Source organism: Solanum tuberosum, unplaced genomic scaffold (assembly GCF_000226075.1).
Source record: "Solanum tuberosum cultivar DM 1-3 516 R44 unplaced genomic scaffold, SolTub_3.0 scf00440, whole genome shotgun sequence".
NCBI lineage: Eukaryota > Viridiplantae > Streptophyta > Magnoliopsida > Solanales > Solanaceae > Solanum > Solanum tuberosum.
This window is the reverse complement of record NW_006239363.1, coordinates 61,896-83,450: the sequence shown is the minus strand read 5'-3', so window position 1 is coordinate 83,450 and position 21,555 is coordinate 61,896. Positions and strand designations below refer to the sequence as shown.

Sequence of the window (21,555 nt, the reverse complement as noted above, 5' to 3'; positions counted from 1 at the left end):
TGCTGAAGGCACAATATAATGCATACAAAGAATTTCATGAACACTTGGTAAGAGATCAAATTCCATTAATCATGTACAAATTTAATTGGGAGAATTAAAAGAAAAAAATATGTTTTATTAGATCTCCTATCACATGAGGCTTAGCTTCATTTATCGTCCATAAACATTATTTTCATCAAATTACGTATCATCTGTAAGTTAAATTTATCGTCACATCTACTTACTAGTGTAACAAATGGTAAAATTAATTTATAAAATGACTCAAATCATACATTGGACATGAATACTAAAAATGAGGGGTTGAATTATTTTTTTTAAAATTGAACTCAAATGTTGATTTTACCCTTGGACAACAAGCACACATTATAATAACCACATGACCTCTCATTTTGTGCAACTATAATTGTGTATGGCCATATAAATCTTTATGTCTCAAGGAAAACAAAATTTAAAAATATTCAAACATGTGTATGGTTCTAGTGTTGTGGTCTTCTATTTTAAGTCCTAATTTTCCGCCATCCTCCTCTATATATAGAACGTCCTGAAGTTCGTTTAATCAGGTTCAATACATCTTTTGCAACATATATATTTTAATAAAGTATGTACATCTTTATAATATATTTTTTTCTATCTATCCATTTGCATTCTTTATATGTTCTTATTCAAAATTTCATCCCTTTTTTTAAATTTTATTTTATGTTTTACAGGATGATGATGGTTACAAAATCTCTTCAACTTGTTGTCTTACTTGTTTGCTGTTTGACCATCATCACAATTAAATGTGCAAATGCAACACAAAACCCAAATAAATATAGTGTCAATCCAACAATAGTTCATAGTGCTGTGTCAAAAGGAGCAGGTAAATTAATATTTTCACTAAATATGTAAAATTATAAACTTTAAATTAAAAAATCAATAAATCTAAAATTAACATTATTTATTTGGTAGTGTGCTTGGATGGATCACCTCCAGCATACTATTTTGAACCAGGATTTGGAGATGGAGCTGAAAATTGGATTGTCCATCTATCCGTAAGTTGTTATGAAATTTGGAAAAAAATATTTTTTATTTAAACGAGTTTCGTATATATATATTTTTTTGTTATGAAATTTGAAGCAAAACATTTTTGTTGTTTTTTCAATTCTGAAATTTTATGGCAAAAATATGTTTTCTGTTCAATTACAAAAAAAAAATAAAAAAATTTCATGAACAAACGCTTATTAATATTATTTCAAAAATTTATTAAATAACTTTGTTCATAGGGAGGAGCATGGTGTATGAATGTCACAAACTGCCAAGACCGTGCCACGACCTCAAATGGTTCATCAAAAAAAATGGCTCAACTAGATTTTCAAGGAATTCACAGCAAGAATGAGAGTCAAAATCCAGGTACGATTTCATTTCATGATATGAAATCAGCGTTTGTATAGTTTCATCTTCAAATCATGTGATGGAATTTTAATTTAAAAAAAAAAAAACTTGATTTGGAAATTCAATATCATGATTTCACTTTTTTAAAATACAAAATTGTCTCACAAGTTTATATTTTGTAAAAAAAAAAAAGATTCATCATTTTTATCTATCAACTATTTATTTCATATGTGAACAAAATTTATTTAGTTGATATCATTACTCTTATCAACCTTTAAACTATTTATATCTGATATACCATTACTATTTCCAACCAAAATTACTATTAATTCAAATTAACGCCTACTTTATTTATTATTACCAACCAAAAAATAGTATACTACAATTCATGCTCAATTATGTTTTTATCGAATTAAAATTTGATTTTAAAATCTTGTACATTTTTTAAGAATAATTTTTGTGATATTATACTTTTGTTACGGACTTTCGCTTATGAAGTTTTATGTTTATGAACCAAAAATCTAAATTTCATGTTTAAACAAAAATTTTATTTTATCTTATACTGTGATTTTATCTCACATGATCAAATTATTGTTGTTGAATTATCATGTGTCCTATATATATATATATATATATATGATTGTAATCTTATGTAAAATATGCAGATTTTTATAATTGGAACAAAGTACTTGTTGCATACTGCGATGGTGGATCGTTCATAGGAGATTCTGAATACATTGATCCAACTAATAATTCAGTATGTTTTAATTCTAAATTTCAAGTTAAAATAAATATAATATAAAAATGTGTTTTTTAATTTGATTTGAGTTTGTATCTATATCCTGTAAATTTGAATATGCACAAGTAGACACTTAAACGTATAAAGACTTAAACAAGTAAGCACACACATTCTACTTGGCATCCTACATGTATTATGTCACGTAGGACATGTGTGTCTATTTATTCAACTTTTATATAATTTTGAGTGCCTACATGTGCATTCTCAAAATTGGAGGGTATAAGATCTCAGCTGAAATCAAATTCAAATGACATATTTATGTATTATACCTCAAAAATAATTATATTTGTTGAAAATGGATTATCAGTCCTTACATGTTTTTTCTTTGTTTGTTTAGACTAAGAATCTTCAGTTTAGAGGGCAAAAGATTTTTTATGCAGTACTTGAGGAGGTGCTAGAAAAAGGACTAAAGAATGCCAAAAATGTAAGTAAATTTTATATATTGATCAAGAAATTATTCTATTGCTTGTTATTTTTTTCAGCTCTTGTTCTATACAAATAAATATGTAACTTTTATTTATAAAATTAATTTTTAGTATCTTTTAAGAAAATTACTTATATATTATTTTATTTTTATAGGCTATCCTAGCTGGCAGTTCTGCAGGAGGATATCCAGCAATATTATATTGTGATTATTTCCGTGATTCATTGCCAATTAAATCTAGAGTGAAATGTTTGGTTGATTCTGGCTACTTTGTTCATTTGTAAGACTTCAATTATTATTTACGTTACTAGAAAATATGAAATTAATTATAGAATTATTATTTATTCCGACTTTGAATAGCTATATATTTTTTTCATAACAGTAAGAATCCTGTGCTCGAAAGATTTTGGTCATGGAGATTTGGAGGAGTTGCTGCTTTACAAGTATACACTACTATTCAGACTGTTTATATGACTCTATTTTCTTTTTAATTAATTAATATTCTTCGAAATAGAGGTTATTGTTTCCTAAAAATGAAAAATATCTTTATGTGTATTGCAGGGAGCTGCCAAAACGTTACCAAAATCATGCACTTCAAAAATGAAAGCAGAATTGGTACAACCTGTTCCCTAATTAGATGTTTGTATATATGATTTTATCTCATGATTTAACATTATAAAATTAATATTATTACTATTTTTCCAATTTTTTGCAGTGCCTCTACGCAGAGAACATTCAAGAATATACTAAGACCCCATTTTTTCTTTACATGTCAGCATTTGATAATATTGAGGTAGGTAACTGGTATTATTACTAATTTTAGTAATATTTATTTTCTCTGTCCACTTTTATTTGTCATGTTTTCTTTTTTAGAGTCAAACTATACGAACTTTGACTAATATTTTAAGACATATTTTTTCATCATATTGATATACAAAAAAAGGTAATTTATAATACGTTTCGTATTTTTTTTATTATTTAAAATATCGAATTAATGTAATCTAATTTAACTTTAAAAATTAGTCAAATTAACTTTCGAAAAGCGCAACATGATAATTAAAAATGGATAGAGGTAGTATTATTTAATTAAATTAATGTCTTCTCATTACTAATTAGTAACATTTATCATGTACTTTTGCAGACACAATATACTTTAGGAGACGAGAAATATACAACCATTGATGAGGGGAAAGGATCAGCATGTCTGAATGCATCCCTGCGAGGTTAGTTCATACGAACATACGTAACGACATTTGATTCAATGACAATTAATTAATTCTGCTAAAAAAAATTAAATTCTTTGTTAATATGCATATTATTGCTACTAAAAACTGTTTTTGTTGTAGCGTGTCATAGTCAATACAGATAAAATGAAAAATAATTCCAAAAAAGTGAATAATTTTTATGATAGGTACACAACTTGAGTTATATTTCTAATATTTTTGAATAATTTGTTGTAAAATTCAGAAATGAGGTCCGATTTCTTAAATGCAATACCCAAAGGAAATGACCCTAAACATAGAGGAGTTTTTATAGACGCAATGCATCATCATACTAGCCTTATGGGCAGGTGGTCTTTTGAAGTGGCCCTTGAAATCAATAATGTGGTAAGATATTATTTATTTATTTATTTTATATATAATATATTTATTTATTTATGTTTGGAAGTGCAATTTAAAAATGATGTTTGCTAACTATATTGTTTTTGTTTGTGCAGCTTGCCCCAATAGCATTTGCTGATTGGTATTTTGATCGGAAATACAGATATTTGATAGATGAAATTCATACCATGCCAGTCCAAAATACGTTCAAAAACGTAACTTATGTTCACTAGACTTGTGTTTATCTATTCCAAGAAAAGTTATGTAAAACTTTGATTGTTGACAATCAAATTCTCTATTCTATTATGTAAAAGATTTTCCATGTATATCAAATCCGGTGACAAGGAGGTCCCTTTGACAAAAATAATAAAAACTTCTATTGTGAGATTGAATTTTTACTTATTTATTTATTGTGTTCAGACTCATCAAAGCCTTTAACATTATTCATATAGAGTGATAATTACAAATATTTATATTTTTGTTATTATTGCAAAATTCTTTATTTTTTATAATGTAATTCCTATTTGATATATATATATATATCAAACTTGAATTCAAATAATATGTATTATTTAGAATATTCCTGTAGTACACCCCCACAGCGCAATTGTAGTGAAAACACTGTAAACTTTTCTTGTAAAGATTGAAAACATTTTGTAGATAAACTTATACTGGAAAACAATGAAAAATTACAATAATAATATAATTTATTATATAACAAAATATAGTACTGAAAATTAGATAGATGGAGTACTACAATAATATTTTAAATAGTACACAAATAATACTTGAGTCATGATGAATACTATTCTAAGAAACTGTTTGAACGACGTGAAATATTTTTTCAGATTTAAACAAATCTTCTCTAATTAAATAGAGAATACATGAATAAGCAAAGTAATTAACATCAACAAGTTATGATAAAAAAAAAACTAAAGGAGAAAGAAAAGAATGAGATGAGGAAGACGGAGAAACATTTTCTTTCATGGTTATTTGCTGAAGTAAAAGGATATTTATCGTCACAATTCTGATCGTCGTGAGTGACACCCACACTAAATTATCTGGTAGAAAAATCAAAAACTAATCCAAATCAATTTAACACCATTTAAACAAAATCAAGTTTATCATATATAAAAAATAAACAGTTTAGACAACCAAAAGATTGAGTCTCCATAAACTCAATCCAATAGTGCAAAAACATTTAATGCAAAAAACAACTCCTAAAAACTGAATGTCATCATACCAAAACTCTAAACATTCAAATTGGGGATGCAACTCCAAATACTAAACATAAAGATAAAGTCTAATGTATGTGTCTAAAAAGATGGACAAGAAAATCAGAGGAATCCATGGTAGCCTGGAAGATGTAGTTCACCCTTGAATTTGGAATGAAGTGTCTCTTATTTGAGGTCTCAAATCAGACGCCGAAAGATGTCATGTACTAAATAAGGGAAAAAAATATGTGTAATATTAATACACAAATCACAGTGTGCTGGTAGGATCACACGGCCAGTCAAAGATACAAATGTAAGTAGTTCACTACAATGTTGTAACATAGAACAATGCATATAACAACAAGTATCAAACTACATAGACTCTTAGTCACATGCCATGAAACAACAGTAATTAGATGCATGTCAAACATGATCACAAATGCAAATATCAGGTTCTCTTATGGAATCACAATCACATACTTGGTCCTCTCACGGAACCAAATTGTTAGTGTACCAGCGTGGTATCCGAACCATCCATAATTAGTGTACATGCATGGTACCTGAGCTATTCATAATTAGTGTACTAATGTGGTATCCGAGTCAAACCAACAGGTAGGCTTGAAAAGACTTAGGGTGATGTCAAAGGCTTGTGAAGCCTTAGGGTGACATAAGGGCCAAATATGTTAATGGTAGAGTTGGCAGCGGAATGAGATAGAAGGATGTGATCAAAGTGTACTAATTTATGAGCATTATACCTGGATGGTAAAAACAGGTGGATAGAGACTTGAAATGGTGCAACTTTCATATTGCATATTCCTTTTTGACTGTCTAATTTATATTATGTAGTAGGTTCGGGTCGATCGATGATGTCTATCACAACGTGTTGTTTGTACTAATATTACTTTTGCTATGCCACTTAGTATAGTCTGGTTGCACGAATTTAGTAATGTTTCATAAGTGAAGACAATGATATTCTCTGACAACTTCTACTACTCTTTCCTTGTGGTGGGAGCTATGTCTCATTTATTTTATTAACTCTATTCTTAGAAGCTATCGTACCTGCTTAAACTAGTTCCCTAGGAGTATTAGTACGTTTCCTTGTAAAATAACTTTAGAGGTTTAAAATAATTTATGACAATTGTTTATGACTTGTTTATTTTTTTGCATGTTATAACCGGTTCGAAGGTTGATGATTCTCCTATCTAGATGGTAGAGTAGGTTCCCACACAGCTCGATGAATTGGGTCGTGACAGAATTCAATCTCGATCAACTCATAATCACCTCTAAACAATCCTAAAATTTAGTAAAATAAAAAAAGTAAATAAAAAGGCGAATGCTGAATGGCTACTTAGCATAATTTGTTGTGGAGCAATTTGTTGTCAAATTGCGTATTGGGTCCTTGCTACGAATACTAGAGGCCCAGCCCATAAACTTATTACGGCCCTCCTCCCTCTAAAAACCCTAACTCCCTTTCTTCTTTAATCCATTTCTTCCTCTATTCGCAAACCTCAGAGAGAAGGCGCCGAAATGGGTCGTGTAATCAGAGCACAACGTAAGGGAGCAGGCTCCGTCTTCAAATCTCACACTCATCACCGCAAGGGACCTGCAAGGTTCCGTTCACTTGATTTCGGTGAACGTAATGGTTATCTCAAAGGTGTTGTTACAGAAATCATTCATGATCCAGGTAGGGGTGCACCATTGGCACGGATGACATTCCGTCATCCTTTCCGTTACAAGCATCAGAAGGAGTTGTTCGTTGCTGCAGAAGGGATGTATACTGGTCAATTTATTTACTGTGGGAAAAAAGCTAATCTTATGGTTGGTAATGTGCTTGCACTCAGATCTATCCCTGAAGGAGCTGTTGTTTGTAATGTTGAGCATAAAGTTGGTGACCGTGGTGTTTTTGCTAGATGCTCTGGTGATTATGCTATCGTTATCAGTCATAACCCTGATAACGGAACAACTAGGTATGTTGTTTTTACCTGTTTATGGTTTTTTTAACCTAAATTTTATTTGTATTTTGGTTATTGGATACTTAGAAAGGAATTTATGATGAAATTCACTATTGGATGTATAATTTTAGGATTGATTTAGTATTTTAGTGAATTGGCTTGAACAGCGTAGTTGATTTGAAAATTGCACCGGTATCGTTTATGACAGCTTAGGATGACTGGTAAAGTTTGCTCAATTTCAAGCAATTGTGCACTGATCTTTCGTCTGTGGATCCGTAGAATCTGTTTTTTGTGAATTACAATTGTAACTGTGTGTATTTGTATTTGATGAAGCAGATTTACTGATAATTTAGAGCTTATTAGCTGTTTAGAGTGGTAGAGTATGTCCATTATCTTACGCTGATGTTATGGGATAGTTTTGGTGTGGTGATGATTGATTAGACGTAGGGAATTCAGGTTAACGACGTTTTTGATACTTAAATGTTATTTCAATTTGCATAAGAAGAATATATAGTAATCTGTTTCGTTCGAAGTAGTGAAGAAAGTCTGGATATACTGAAATGCATTTCACATGAAACAAAGTCTATACTTCTTTTGGAAGTATGAGTGTTCGTGTATTAGTAGTAGTCTGTTATGATGTTATATTATTGTTATCAAGTGTATGGAGTTGATTTTTGAAGTTTGCTCTATTCAATTTTACCTTTTATTAGGATTAAGCTTCCATCTGGATCCAAGAAGATTGTGCCCAGTGGATGTCGAGCCATGATTGGTCAGGTTGCTGGTGGAGGAAGAACTGAGAAACCAATGCTTAAAGCTGGTAATGCATACCACAAATACCGGGTTAAGAGGAACTGCTGGCCTAAGGTTCGTGGTGTTGCTATGAATCCTGTGGAGCATCCTCATGGTGGTGGTAACCATCAACATATTGGTCATGCCAGTACTGTCCGTCGTGATGCACCACCTGGGCAAAAGGTTGGTCTTATTGCAGCAAGGAGGACTGGTCGTCTTCGTGGTCAAGCTGCTGCTTCTGCTGCCAAAGCTGACAAGGCCTAAGATATTAGTTTTGTGTTACTGTTTTCCTTCTTGTTGTGTTTGGATTTTGAGTATTCAGCTACAATCATCTTTATACTAAGTTAAGTTTTGTTGGGATATTATTTTAGAAGTTTTGTTAAGGACCCTTGCTTACACAAATTTGCCATTTATAAATGCGTTTAGCTTGGCTCTCATTATGTTTTTCCTTTTCTTCTGTGGTTAACTTCTCATTATGTTTCTCTTAGAAAAACCTGATGTGAACTTTTAAGAGTAAAGGATCAAAATCATCCTTTATGTTTGAGTTAAGAATCAAAGTAGTCCCTATCTTTTAGCATGGAGCACTAATAGTCCTTCATGTTTAAAGAATTGGTACATATTTAGTATTCTTTCAAACTTCCATTTGATTTTTTAACGGGATTTATTTTTGCACCGTGAGAAAGTTTTCCCCAAAACTCAGTTTTTCTTGTCCCTCCAAATTCTTTATCAAATCACTTCTATTTTTTCTTCCCTTTCTTCTTCAATCAAACCCTATAGTCAAAATTTTATTCTTTATTCCATTACAAGCTTAGTCGATTCTTGAAAGCAATGTAGCCATGTTGTTAAGTCACAACAATGACAGAGAATCAACTCCTACTTATGGTGGATTAGTTTTTTTTATCATTGTTATTGCTTTTGCAATTTCATGTATTTTGTACATGTGAAACAAAAGTTTGGTAGAAAGATTAATACAAAAATGGATCAACTTATAGCCTATATATATTAGAGAAGAAGAGTGACAGAAGAAAAGTACAGGAAAAATGACAACCTACAATGAAAAGACTTGTTAGCATTGGCAAGATTCGAAAACAAAATCCTACGATGAGTACAATTATGAAAGAACATACAACTAGAGTTTTTTTTTCATTTGCAGTTTGTCACTTATTTTTATAAATACTAAAATAACTATATGTATATTTGTAGTGATTCTCGGAAGGAATTTCCTTCAAGTTGCTCAAAATTTCCTTCAATTTTTGATTTTTGTTGGTATAATAGGAAAATCAAAGTTGTGGAATTAAGGATGAATCTATGGAGAAGAAGGGAAAATCTGATTTTCACCAAGTGAAAACAAAGTTATTGAAGAAGACGGCAAAATTTGGTTTGCAATGGTGAAAACAAAATTATCAGGTTTATATTTCGTGCAAAGAAAGGTTCTGTTAAAAAATAGACAGATGTTTGGAAGAATACTAAGCTAGCGTTTGGCCATAGATTTCTAAATATTCTTGGCAAATATTATTTGGGTGAAAATTTGGGTGAAATTTCACCATGTGTTTGGCCATAGTATTTGGGAAATATATTCATTTTTTTAGAAAAATGTGATTTATACCCATAAATTTTTAAAACTATCAAAACTAACCATAAGTTTGTATTACAAGTCAATTGAATCTTCGTTGCAACAATAACAAATAGTGTTCATGACACTAGAGCAATGTGGTAGTTTGGAGTGAGTGCAACAAACATCATTCCATAAATCATTAAGTAGACAAAACACATGACTTTGTTACCATTAAGCTATTGTTCATCATTTTCATCAACAACCATATCATCATTTAATATTCACTTAATATTTCATCACTACTTTGGTGTTCACGTGAAAAATTATGTAATACGACACAAACAACTACTATAGAGGATGTTTTTTGTAAAGGATAAAAGTTTGGGGTAAAATTTCAATTTTCAAAAGATCCCAAATAATGAGATTTGGCCCAAATACTAGAAAAAACTAGTATTTGGGAATTTGGGATATTTGCCAAAAATATTTGCCAAATAATGACAAACTGTATGGACAAACACTATTTGCCAATTTTTTTCCCCCAAATATTATTTGGGAAATCTATGGCCAAACGGGCCCTTAAAAGTGTACCAATTCTTGAAACAAGAAGGACTATTAATGCTCCATGTTAAAAGACAGAGACTACTTTGATTCTTAACTCAAACATAAAGGACAATTTTGATCCTTTTCTCGAACTCTTAACAACTATCTCATTATGTTTCCCTTAAATTTTAAGATATATTTTCTCTTATAATATATTTAGGACTGTTTAATGTTAAATATTATGAAAATAATTAAATAATAATTTAAAAAAAATAGTAAATGAGTTTCACTTCATTTATTTTTAGTATGAAGAGTTGATTTCACTTCATTTGTTCATTTTTCCATGAAGGCTCCCTACTTCTTTTATTAGTTTTTTTAATTGTTCTTTCTTTTATTGAATTAGTTTACTTATATATATTACTATATATTAGAAGAGTCTATTCTCGACTCCAACAAATCTATCAATTAATGCCACATAAATTGGGACATGGCAAATAACATATATTATTAAAAAATTAGGTTCAAAATGTACTATAAAATACAATAATTAACAACTTAATATATTAAAGAGACATATAAAAAATGGTTAATATTTGAAATTCTGCATGTGCCACATAAATTAGAACAAATAGAGTAATAAATATTACTTTCAAAATTATGTTAAAAAAAAGTACTACAAATCACAATAGCTAACAATTTAAAATATTTTTAAAATCATATAAAAATTTCAATAACTTCTCAAATTCCATAATATAACACTTAAATACTACATATTATATATTAATTATACTATACTATAAATGACTTAAATACTCCATATTATCTATTACAATAATTAACAATTATTTGACACTTTAAATTCTATCAATGCCATATAAATTAGGATAAAAAACCTAACATATAATATTTAAATATATTTAAAAATAATATAAGTAATACTATACATTACAATAATTAACAGCTTAATTATTTAAAACTTATATAAAAAATTTAATTGACTCTCTAAATTCTATTGGTACCACATAAAATGGATTATATGATAAACATATATTGTTTGAAATTGACGAAAAAGAAACTATAAATTACAATAATTAACAAAATAAATCTCTCGACTCCAACAAATCTATCAATTAATGCCACATAAATTGGGACATGGCAAATAACATATATTATTAAAAAATTAGGTTCAAAATGTACTATAAAATACAATAATTAACAACTTAATATATTAAAGAGACATATAAAAAATGGTTAATATTTGAAATTCTGCATGTGCCACATAAATTAGAACAAATAGAGTAATAAATATTACTTTCAAAATTATGTTAAAAAAAAGTACTACAAATCACAATAGCTAACAATTTAAAATATTTTTAAAATCATATAAAAATTTCAATAACTTCTCAAATTCCATAATATAACACTTAAATACTACATATTATATATTAATTATACTATACTATAAATGACTTAAATACTCCATATTATCTATTACAATAATTAACAATTATTTGACACTTTAAATTCTATCAATGCCATATAAATTAGGATAAAAAACCTAACATATAATATTTAAATATATTTAAAAATAATATAAGTAATACTATACATTACAATAATTAACAGCTTAATTATTTAAAACTTATATAAAAAATTTAATTGACTCTCTAAATTCTATTGGTACCACATAAAATGGATTATATGATAAACATATATTGTTTGAAATTGACGAAAAAGAAACTATAAATTACAATAATTAACAAAATAAATCTCTCGACTCCAACAAATCTATCAATTAATGCCACATAAATTGGGACATGGCAAATAACATATATTATTAAAAAATTAGGTTCAAAATGTACTATAAAATACAATAATTAACAACTTAATATATTAAAGAGACATATAAAAAATGGTTAATATTTGAAATTCTGCATGTGCCACATAAATTAGAACAAATAGAGTAATAAATATTACTTTCAAAATTATGTTAAAAAAAAGTACTACAAATCACAATAGCTAACAATTTAAAATATTTTTAAAATCATATAAAAATTTCAATAACTTCTCAAATTCCATAATATAACACTTAAATACTACATATTATATATTAATTATACTATACTATAAATGACTTAAATACTCCATATTATCTATTACAATAATTAACAATTATTTGACACTTTAAATTCTATCAATGCCATATAAATTAGGATAAAAAACCTAACATATAATATTTAAATATATTTAAAAATAATATAAGTAATACTATACATTACAATAATTAACAGCTTAATTATTTAAAACTTATATAAAAAATTTAATTGACTCTCTAAATTCTATTGGTACCACATAAAATGGATTATATGATAAACATATATTGTTTGAAATTGACGAAAAAGAAACTATAAATTACAATAATTAACAAAATAAATCTCTCGACTCCAACAAATCTATCAATTAATGCCACATAAATTGGGACATGGCAAATAACATATATTATTAAAAAATTAGGTTCAAAATGTACTATAAAATACAATAATTAACAACTTAATATATTAAAGAGACATATAAAAAATGGTTAATATTTGAAATTCTGCATGTGCCACATAAATTAGAACAAATAGAGTAATAAATATTACTTTCAAAATTATGTTAAAAAAAAGTACTACAAATCACAATAGCTAACAATTTAAAATATTTTTAAAATCATATAAAAATTTCAATAACTTCTCAAATTCCATAATATAACACTTAAATACTACATATTATATATTAATTACTATACTATAAATGACTTAAATACTCCATATTATCTATTACAATAATTAACAATTATTTGACACTTTAAATTCTATCAATGCCATATAAATTAGGATAAAAAACCTAACATATAATATTTAAATATATTTAAAAATAATATAAGTAATACTATACATTACAATAATTAACAGCTTCATTATTTAAAACTTATATACAAAATTTAATTGACTCTCTAAATTCTATTGGTACCACATAAAATGGATTATATGATAAACATATATTGTTTGAAATTGACGAAAAAGAAACTATAAATTACAATAATTAACAAAATAAATCTCTCGACTCCAACAAATCTATCAATTAATGCCACATAAATTGGGACATGGCAAATAACATATATTATTAAAAAATTAGGTTCAAAATGTACTATAAAATACAATAATTAACAACTTAATATATTAAAGAGACATATAAAAAAGGGTTAATATTTGAAATTATGCATCTGCCACATAAATTAGAACAAATAGATTAATAAATATTATTTTCAAAATTATGTTAAAAAAAAGTACTACAAATCACAATAGCTAACAATTTAAAATATTTTTAAAATCATATAAAAATTTCAATAACTTCTCAAATTCCATAATATGACATAAATTAAAATTAAAATATATATATATATATATTGGGCCCCGTGCTTGCACGGGGTCCTATATCTAGTATAAAAAGAGTTTGTGTCCTTCCGCATGAGTACAAAATAGGATTGACATCATAATTATGTATTTAATAATTTAGATCTCTGTAATTATCCTATTATTTAAGTGTTTGTTATATTATATAGAACTATACATTGGTGTTGTATTTTGTTGCAAAAAAGGTGAAATAGAGATCATTTGTAATTCAACTCAACTTTTGCTTAATTTTAATTTATTTAGTTGCTGATATTGAAATATTAATTACAATTTACTAAATTACTTTAAAAACCTCTAAAAAGGCATAATAATTAAATAACAATAATTTGAGGAAGTTGGTAAATGATAATTTTGTTTATTATAAAAGAAAAATGTTTATTAAATATGAATATATATGTATTATAGCCAGAGCATTAACTTTTTATACTTAAAATACATCATGTATTTTTATGATATAAATATAATTTATGACAAAGTTAATTTTTTTTTTTGGTGTATATTCATGATATAATTTATTATATCAAAATGTATTTTATAGAATAAAAGTATTTTTTTAAATGGGTAATGCTAAATGACCAGAAAATTTTAAAAGTGTATAATATCTTTTTTATTTTAAAATAAACTAATTTTTTTTCCATTTTTTAATTAAAAGGTATTAATATTAAAAGGGTAAAAATATAAAACAACAGGTAAAATATCATTTTGGCCAAATTCTGGCTAAGTTTTACCTAAAAACTAGGAACATAATAGCCTGATTAGTTGTCAAAGTTGACATGTATTAGAACGGTTATAACAGTAAATATTTTATATGTCATTAATGAGATTTTTTTTCGTTTTGTCCCTTTGGGGACATCCATTAATGAGTAAATTTTAAGAATTAACAGATATAATAGAAATAATTAAATTCTATAACTATAGTTTCGATAATTACACTTAATAATTATAGTTTTGTTTGCTATGAAGGCCTTGATTTGTATATATTGCTTGCCCGTTTGTATATTTCACTTGCCCGTTTGTATATCTCGCTTACGATTATACAAATATGATAAGTATATACAAATTCTGTATTTGTAAATTAAGAATTTTTCAGAACTCCGTTTGTATATTTGCTTGTCAAAATACAAACAAGGTAATTTATTATGATTTTTCCATAAATCGTATACAAATAGTTAGGGTAAGGTGGTAAGCATGTATAAATTAGGGATTTGTACAATTAGAAACCAAATTATACAAAATTCTGATTTATACAATCAGACGACTTATACAATTTTGAGCGAATTATACAAATTAAACAAACAACAAGATTTAAGAAATCTATGGCTGCGAGTCACAATTTTCCAAAATAGTAGCTATAACATTTAATATCGTTTAAATATTTGTCATTCTGCACAATTTTTCCTTTAATTAATGTTGATAATCGGCCCATCGGATATTTACATTTGTTTGGATGGTTGTTATGTATTGTTTAAATTGTATTGTGTTGTATTGTTTTAATAAATACTTCATATGTTTCAATTTATATGTCACATATGCTCCTTAGTGTTTGTCATTTCACAAAATCAATACATAAATAGTATTATTTTTCTTAGTTTACCCTTGAGAGTTATTAACCTTGAAAATATGAATTTGATCAATATAAAAAAAACTAAATGATTAATTTATGTTCATTGGTCAATTTAATTAATCAAAATAAATTAATTAAAGTTCATTTATTGAAAATTTGCTTCAAGACAACACAAAATAAGAGTACTTTCTTAGAACATAAAATCTAAAATGATGACATATAAATAGAAACAGATGGAATAGACTGTTTGGATAGATCTTATCGTTCTTAGTCATTACATAATGTCATACAATATAAACGGCTAATAATCATCTTTCAAACAAGGTATTAGTATTTCTATATACTATATATATATATATAAAAACTCAATTACTTGTCGTTCTTCTCAAATAGATCTGTGAAAAACGCTCATAGTGTTTCAGTATCTAAACTCCCTAAATCCAAAATGGCCTTAAGAGCAGCGGCAGCAGGCAGGATTCCGGTAGCACCGAGAGGTCTCCGGGCAGTTTTCTATTCATTTTCTGCTAATGTTCCTTTGTATCAACCGAGGACCAGACCGCCGCCTGAACCATCCACCAATCTCTATGTTTCCGGTCAGTTACTTCCTTCTATCCTTTTGAACCTATCAAATTTCCTTCGTTTTTCACTTGCAGATCGATTATTTCAAATGATAATTGCGTTAAATGACTAGAATTTGGATCGATCTATGTTATTTGCTTTAAAATATCATGAATTTGGTGTATCTGAGTCTCTTTGAGAGATTTAAAAGATTTTATTTAGAGATTAACTATTATCCACATGCACATGGAGCTTGCTTTTTCTCTGCGCGTTTGGGCATATTTCATTGTGAAATTTGAAAAAATGTAGTTTTTGTTCTCAAGGTGAATAGTAATACCTGGAAATTGACATTGTATTTGGCTATGAATATAAATTTGGAGTTGTTTTAGACTTTTTGTGAGTAATATGTAACTCACTTTACATCTATTATTTGGAGCTGGACCATGAAACTGATGGTTCCACCCTCCATTCAGGTCTTAGCAGACATACTACATCTGAATCTCTTCGAAATGCATTTGCCGAATATGGTGAAGTGCTTGATGGTATGTTTTACTTGTACCTTTCATATCTCACTGGTTAAAACGTAACATGAGAGATCCATATGATGAAACAATATAGATGTATTTATGTAGTATGTTATGCTTTTGCAGCAAGAGTGTTGACAGATGGTATAACTGGTTATTCAACGTGTTGTGGTTATGTTAGATATCAAACTATGGAAGAATCTGCAGCTGGTTTAGAGGCCATGGATGGCCAGGTAAGTTAGTTGTGATGCTAGTGTTTTTTTTTCTAACTAACGTTCTCCTAGTCCATGTTGCATTTTTTCCATCTTCTCTTTTATAGTTGTTGATGGATGTGTCAATGCATGTTATTTGATATAGTAATTGCTGTTTGGTTTCAGGAGGGTAAAGTTATGTTCTTTCGTTTCTCTTCTCTTTTGTAGTTCCTTGATGGATTGGTTATCGTTGCTGAGTATGCTAAACCAAAGCCTCGGCATCTTGCCCTGGAGGACGATTACCCTGCAGGTGGATATGGCCTTGCATCTGTATTAGACATGTCCATATGAACTTCTATCAGCTCGTCATAATTGGGATATCCAGCATTTGCTCAAAGTAGAATTCTTTATATGAACCATGGTTACTTATAATTTATTGATTTTTTGGAAGTCCAATTGAAACATGTGTGAATCTCGTTATAAGTTCCACTTCAGTTTATTTATAGATTGCTAAATTGTTTGTTTGTATTTGTATTGAAACGAAATGTACCTGAGCGGAATGAATATAGTTGATGTAGTTTTGGGATGGAGAGTGCAGTAAGGTGCAGAAAACATCCTTCGTGAACGTTTATTTAGAAAAGCCCTGCTCCCCGTCTATCCTAATGTAAGCATTAGTAACTGTACCTAGAGTAATGCTCGAACTTGTGATCTCAAAGCGAACCATATACACCTCTATTTTATTTAAACTAGAGAAACTGAACATGGCTTCTCCAAAATTGCTCAACAAATCATCAAGAACGAGAAATAATTGTTTACATTTAACAAATAAATATCAAGGATAACTTGAACAATAAACATAAAAACATTTTTATATACTAAAATTTCAGAAAATTGAAACTATATAACATGAGTATAATTACTTGATCAATCCTATTGTCTGGTTAAGTAATAAAAAGAAGGCTAACCATATGTTTCCACATAATGAACTACAACTTCGTTACTGAAGTAACTCAGTTAAAACCAAGCAGATGCAGAGACTAGATTCCGCTCCTTCCACCCCAACAGCATAGCCCCGTCTTTCTCCACCAGTGTATAATGCTCCGAGTAACGCTTCATGAGGTCCTTTATCACTGAATTCACATAAGAGCTCAAAGGATATTGCTGAAAACCTGCCATCATGAACCTGGATTTCCACTTTCCCAATAGCTCATGACGTTCCACTCTTTCCTTGCCCTCACATGCTATGACATTCACTATATCCCTAGCCAAACAGTGCTGCTCCACATTGATCCGCTCCTTCATGTCCCTTGGTATGGTCACATCTATCGACTCAAACATTGCATGGTAGTAGTCTAGAGCTTCTACAAACCTAGGGAGAAATGGAGCTGTGTTCGTGTTTGATTCTTGCTCCACCAAAGTGACTATCTTGGGGCAAAGCGACTTTATCATCCTAATGAGACCATCCCTAGGGTTATTCACGTCAACGCTCTCATCAGGGGTGTGGTGAAGTTGCAAAGGAAAGTTTACTGCCAGAGCCTCACCAGGCCTTACATCAAGCATATCCCAAGTGATTTCCGGAGCAAAAACTGGCACTGCATGAAACTCAACTGCAATGTTGAATTTCTCAGAAATTGCTGATAGCCGTTTGGCAACTGCAGCCAATCCATCTCCCCGAGCGTACTGTGAAACTGGATCATCAATTCCTGTAATACGTACATAGGGGGCACCACCGGGTCGTGCAGCAAGAGCTTGTAAGAGAGTCATCCATTGGGTCCCCTGTGCAATTTGGAAGTCTATAATGTGGATGCGATCTTCATTTCTGCATGCTTCTACTATGGCACCATTTGCAGCCATGTAGCCGAACTTTAGGTAAGGACATATTTCATAGAGGATATACATGTAGGAGAACAAGTCCTTACCAGCTGGCTCCTTACACTTCAAACTCCTGTATATGGAGGTTCCAGATAACTCCTTTCTTGCTACGAGGCCTTCTACAATGTAAGCACCAAGACGCTGGATGGGATCTCCAGTAACGGACACAACGCTCCTCGCCTTAGCAACCAGTATTTCAAAATCATCTAGCTTGTTTTCAGCAAGAGCTCTGGCGCATGCTATAAGCAGCTGCTTCAGATTGCTAGACGGGACACCCTGCAAGGGCAAGTCCTCCATTACATTGTCTCGCTTACCACTTTGAATTCCATTAAGGATGGAAACTAGTGATTGTTGAGGTTGATGCACAACTTGGGCTTCCTTGTTCCACGCTTTATACCTCTGACCTGATGTTTGTGCCCCCATATTTTCACCAAGATAACGGCTGGATTTCATTGCCTCTTCGTCTGGCCCCATTAAAGCAGACTCCAACTGCAGCAGAGTATGTTTCATGTTCCGACTGTTAGGAGCTTCTGGAAGATGATCTTCCGAGGGGCTTGGCCGATGGAAATATTGGTTATAATCCAGCGAGGAATCACTTGAAGAAGTAGCACCTGAAAGATTCTCTGTACAGCTGTGCTGCTCCTGGTAAGCACTTACTGTGGTAAAGGTCTCAGAGTTAAAATAGTTCGCAAGTGGCGAATTTCCTGAATCAAATTTCGAGGTTCCAAATGGTCTATTCTCTAGAGGACTAACAGTAGGGTATGAAGAGTATGACAAATCACTACCGGTCACATCATAACCAACAAAATGGTCCGAGTCCATACTATACGGCTGTCATTAGCTGCTCCTATGCACAAACTCTTTCTCACTAGCACTTAATATCTGCTTCAATGAAATCCACCTGTGAAAAATACAGAGATCCAACTCCCATCAATTACTCAACCCTCTATCATAAGACAATCAACCTTTCTACTTTTGAGGCTAATGCATAGACAAGAACAAAGAACAGAACGAAGCTAATTAGTTCTAATCTTACTACAAATGATTGCCAAATTAGAATCGTTTATGATTTTAAAGGAAAACCTTGCACCAGAGATATGTAGTTAATTGCCTATGAAAACATGATGTACCATTTCCTCCAGAATCTTAATAGCTTAGTTAATTGATTAACTGAATTTTCACCTTGTCGGTGACTTTGACTCCCCTCCCATTTCCCTTTCCATGCCCTCAATTTTATTCAAAAATGGTACTAATAATAATGAAAAAGTGCCATTTCCTTTCAATTTCCATTCTAAACAAGCTTTTCAAATAGAATCTCCTGAATATTTCTAACTCCATCCCCTTCTTATCACAAAAATCCCTAATTTTTTTTACAGTAGATTTACCTAATTAACTTATCTACTTCCCAGATACAATACCAAAAATTGCTTTATAAATCTATTTAATTACAAAGGAAGACCAGAACGCCAAAAACAAATTGATCTGTTTTTTTCCACTATATAGAGGCAGAACTTTTTTTTTTAAAAAAAAAAAAATCCCAATTCGACTCCTTCAGATATGAAAAATGAATCACAAAAACAAAATCAACTTTCAATTTCTCGTTTCCTCTAATGTTCGAAAACAAAGAAGATACGCTTTCTAAACTAAATCAAAATCTGAAAAAAAAATACCTGATATAATTTGCAGAAGGAGGAGTCTAACTTGGAGATTGAGAAATTATGATTAATTTGGAGAAAAATGTAGCAGTTATAAAAGAGAAATTAGAAATGAGCAATGAACAAATAGCGTAGTAATAAATATATATAGGGCACTAAAGAGGAGGAGGAGGATGAAGGGAAAGTGATTATTGTTAGAACAGCAGTGACGACTGACGACGATTGAAAAGCTGACTAGCAATTCGGTAGAATGTTCCGCCCTCGTTTCAACTTTGGTTGACGCTCGTGCCATATTATTTATTATATACGCGTTCCCAACTCTCTCTTTTACTCAACTAGATGGGGGAGGCCCGTTATATAATTAATGTGATATGTAAAGCACAAAAAATAATAAACAATTATATATTCAGTGTAATCTCACTTGTGAAGTTCTAGGATAAGTATGTATACAATCGTACTTTTATTTTGTGAAGATAGAAACACTATTTTTTATAGACTCTCAGCTATAGAAAAGTACTATATCAAACATCAAGTATGTAAAGCTAATCTATTTAAGAAATCATCTTGAAAACAATGAAGAAGAAAACACTAGCTACAACAATATCATATTAGATATCGGAGAACATGATAGTAAGAGGGTAATAATAATACCAATAAAGAAACTAATCAATGTTAACTATCTACTAACATCTATCCTAACTCTTGACGTTCATATATTTCCTATCTAAAGACATATACTTGATAAGTCGCAGGTGTACCATTTCGATTTAATCACCTTTCACAAAATTTCTTGGACCTACACCTACCTATTATAGCTATCCTCTCACACCTTTTGTGCATCTTCTATTAGCTAATAAAGTGAAATTATTCAAATTTTTGATAAACAAAATTACCTAATATTAGGTAATGTGGAATACGCAAACACACACATATATATACTAGATGGGGGAGGCCCGTGGCAAGCACGGGCCCAATAGTCAAAATATTATGCTTGTAAAAATATTAATACTAATGAATCAAGGGTGATACCTTTTGCAGAAGATGGATAATATCATATATTATATACTATTAGAAATATTTAGAATATGTACAACAGACATCAGTATGATGCCAACTTGAACGATCTGCAAATACTAACTAATGTAATACAACCAAAATAATTACCCTTACTTAGAAGAGTGATATAGCAGATGTTTCAGTTTTGATATATAAGATTAGCATGTCATTGTTTATCATATGTAGAGGATACAAATTGTGCAACAAGCTAAGAAATGTCTACTTTACAGTTTATATTTGGATCCATATGTGACTATTTAACACGTGTTTGCTCTTTAGTTCCTTATTTCTCTTCATCTTCTTTCAGGTAGCCCCATTTTGTATTCACAAATTTTTCCGGTGCTTCTCTCTCTTCTTCACTCTTTGCATGTATCATCTCTCTTCTTGTGTGCTTGAAGATTTTCGGCCGTGACACTTTCAAATGAAGTTGAGACG

The 21,555-nt window shown here is 29.9% G+C and overlaps 4 protein-coding genes across 4 annotated transcripts; 3 read left to right on the top strand and 1 right to left on the bottom strand.

Annotated features, from left to right (window-relative positions):
• Positions 1 to 591: 591 nt before the first annotated feature.
• Positions 592 to 4,559, top strand: LOC102583822 (pectin acetylesterase 7-like). Its single transcript, XM_006363448.1, has 13 exons — positions 592 to 598; positions 708 to 859; positions 949 to 1,031; positions 1,263 to 1,389; positions 2,037 to 2,128; positions 2,508 to 2,594; positions 2,750 to 2,874; positions 2,977 to 3,037; positions 3,156 to 3,209; positions 3,310 to 3,387; positions 3,736 to 3,817; positions 4,062 to 4,201; positions 4,312 to 4,559. The coding sequence occupies exons 2-13, from the start codon at positions 709 to 711 to the stop codon at positions 4,426 to 4,428; spliced, it is 1,197 nt and encodes a 398-aa protein (XP_006363510.1). The 5' UTR covers positions 592 to 598; position 708; the 3' UTR covers positions 4,429 to 4,559.
• A 2,313-nt stretch (positions 4,560 to 6,872) lies between these two features.
• On the top strand, positions 6,873 to 8,587 carry LOC102583499 (60S ribosomal protein L8-like). Its single transcript, XM_006363447.2, has 2 exons — positions 6,873 to 7,376; positions 8,072 to 8,587. The coding sequence occupies exons 1-2, from the start codon at positions 6,937 to 6,939 to the stop codon at positions 8,412 to 8,414; spliced, it is 783 nt and encodes a 260-aa protein (XP_006363509.1). The 5' UTR covers positions 6,873 to 6,936; the 3' UTR covers positions 8,415 to 8,587.
• Positions 8,588 to 15,629: 7,042 nt separating this feature from the next.
• LOC102583170 (glycine-rich RNA-binding protein 3, mitochondrial-like) lies at positions 15,630 to 17,129 on the top strand. Its single transcript, XM_006363446.2, has 4 exons — positions 15,630 to 15,857; positions 16,296 to 16,364; positions 16,473 to 16,579; positions 16,766 to 17,129. The coding sequence occupies exons 1-4, from the start codon at positions 15,710 to 15,712 to the stop codon at positions 16,886 to 16,888; spliced, it is 447 nt and encodes a 148-aa protein (XP_006363508.1). The 5' UTR covers positions 15,630 to 15,709; the 3' UTR covers positions 16,889 to 17,129.
• A 204-nt stretch (positions 17,130 to 17,333) lies between these two features.
• Positions 17,334 to 20,321, bottom strand: LOC102582834 (scarecrow-like protein 21). The gene is made up of 2 exons (XM_006363445.2): positions 20,080 to 20,321; positions 17,334 to 19,310 (listed from the first exon to the last, which is right to left on the bottom strand). The coding sequence occupies exon 2, from the start codon at positions 19,229 to 19,231 to the stop codon at positions 17,552 to 17,554; it is 1,680 nt and encodes a 559-aa protein (XP_006363507.1). The 5' UTR covers positions 19,232 to 19,310; positions 20,080 to 20,321; the 3' UTR covers positions 17,334 to 17,551.
• Between the last annotated feature and the right edge of the window lie 1,234 nt (positions 20,322 to 21,555).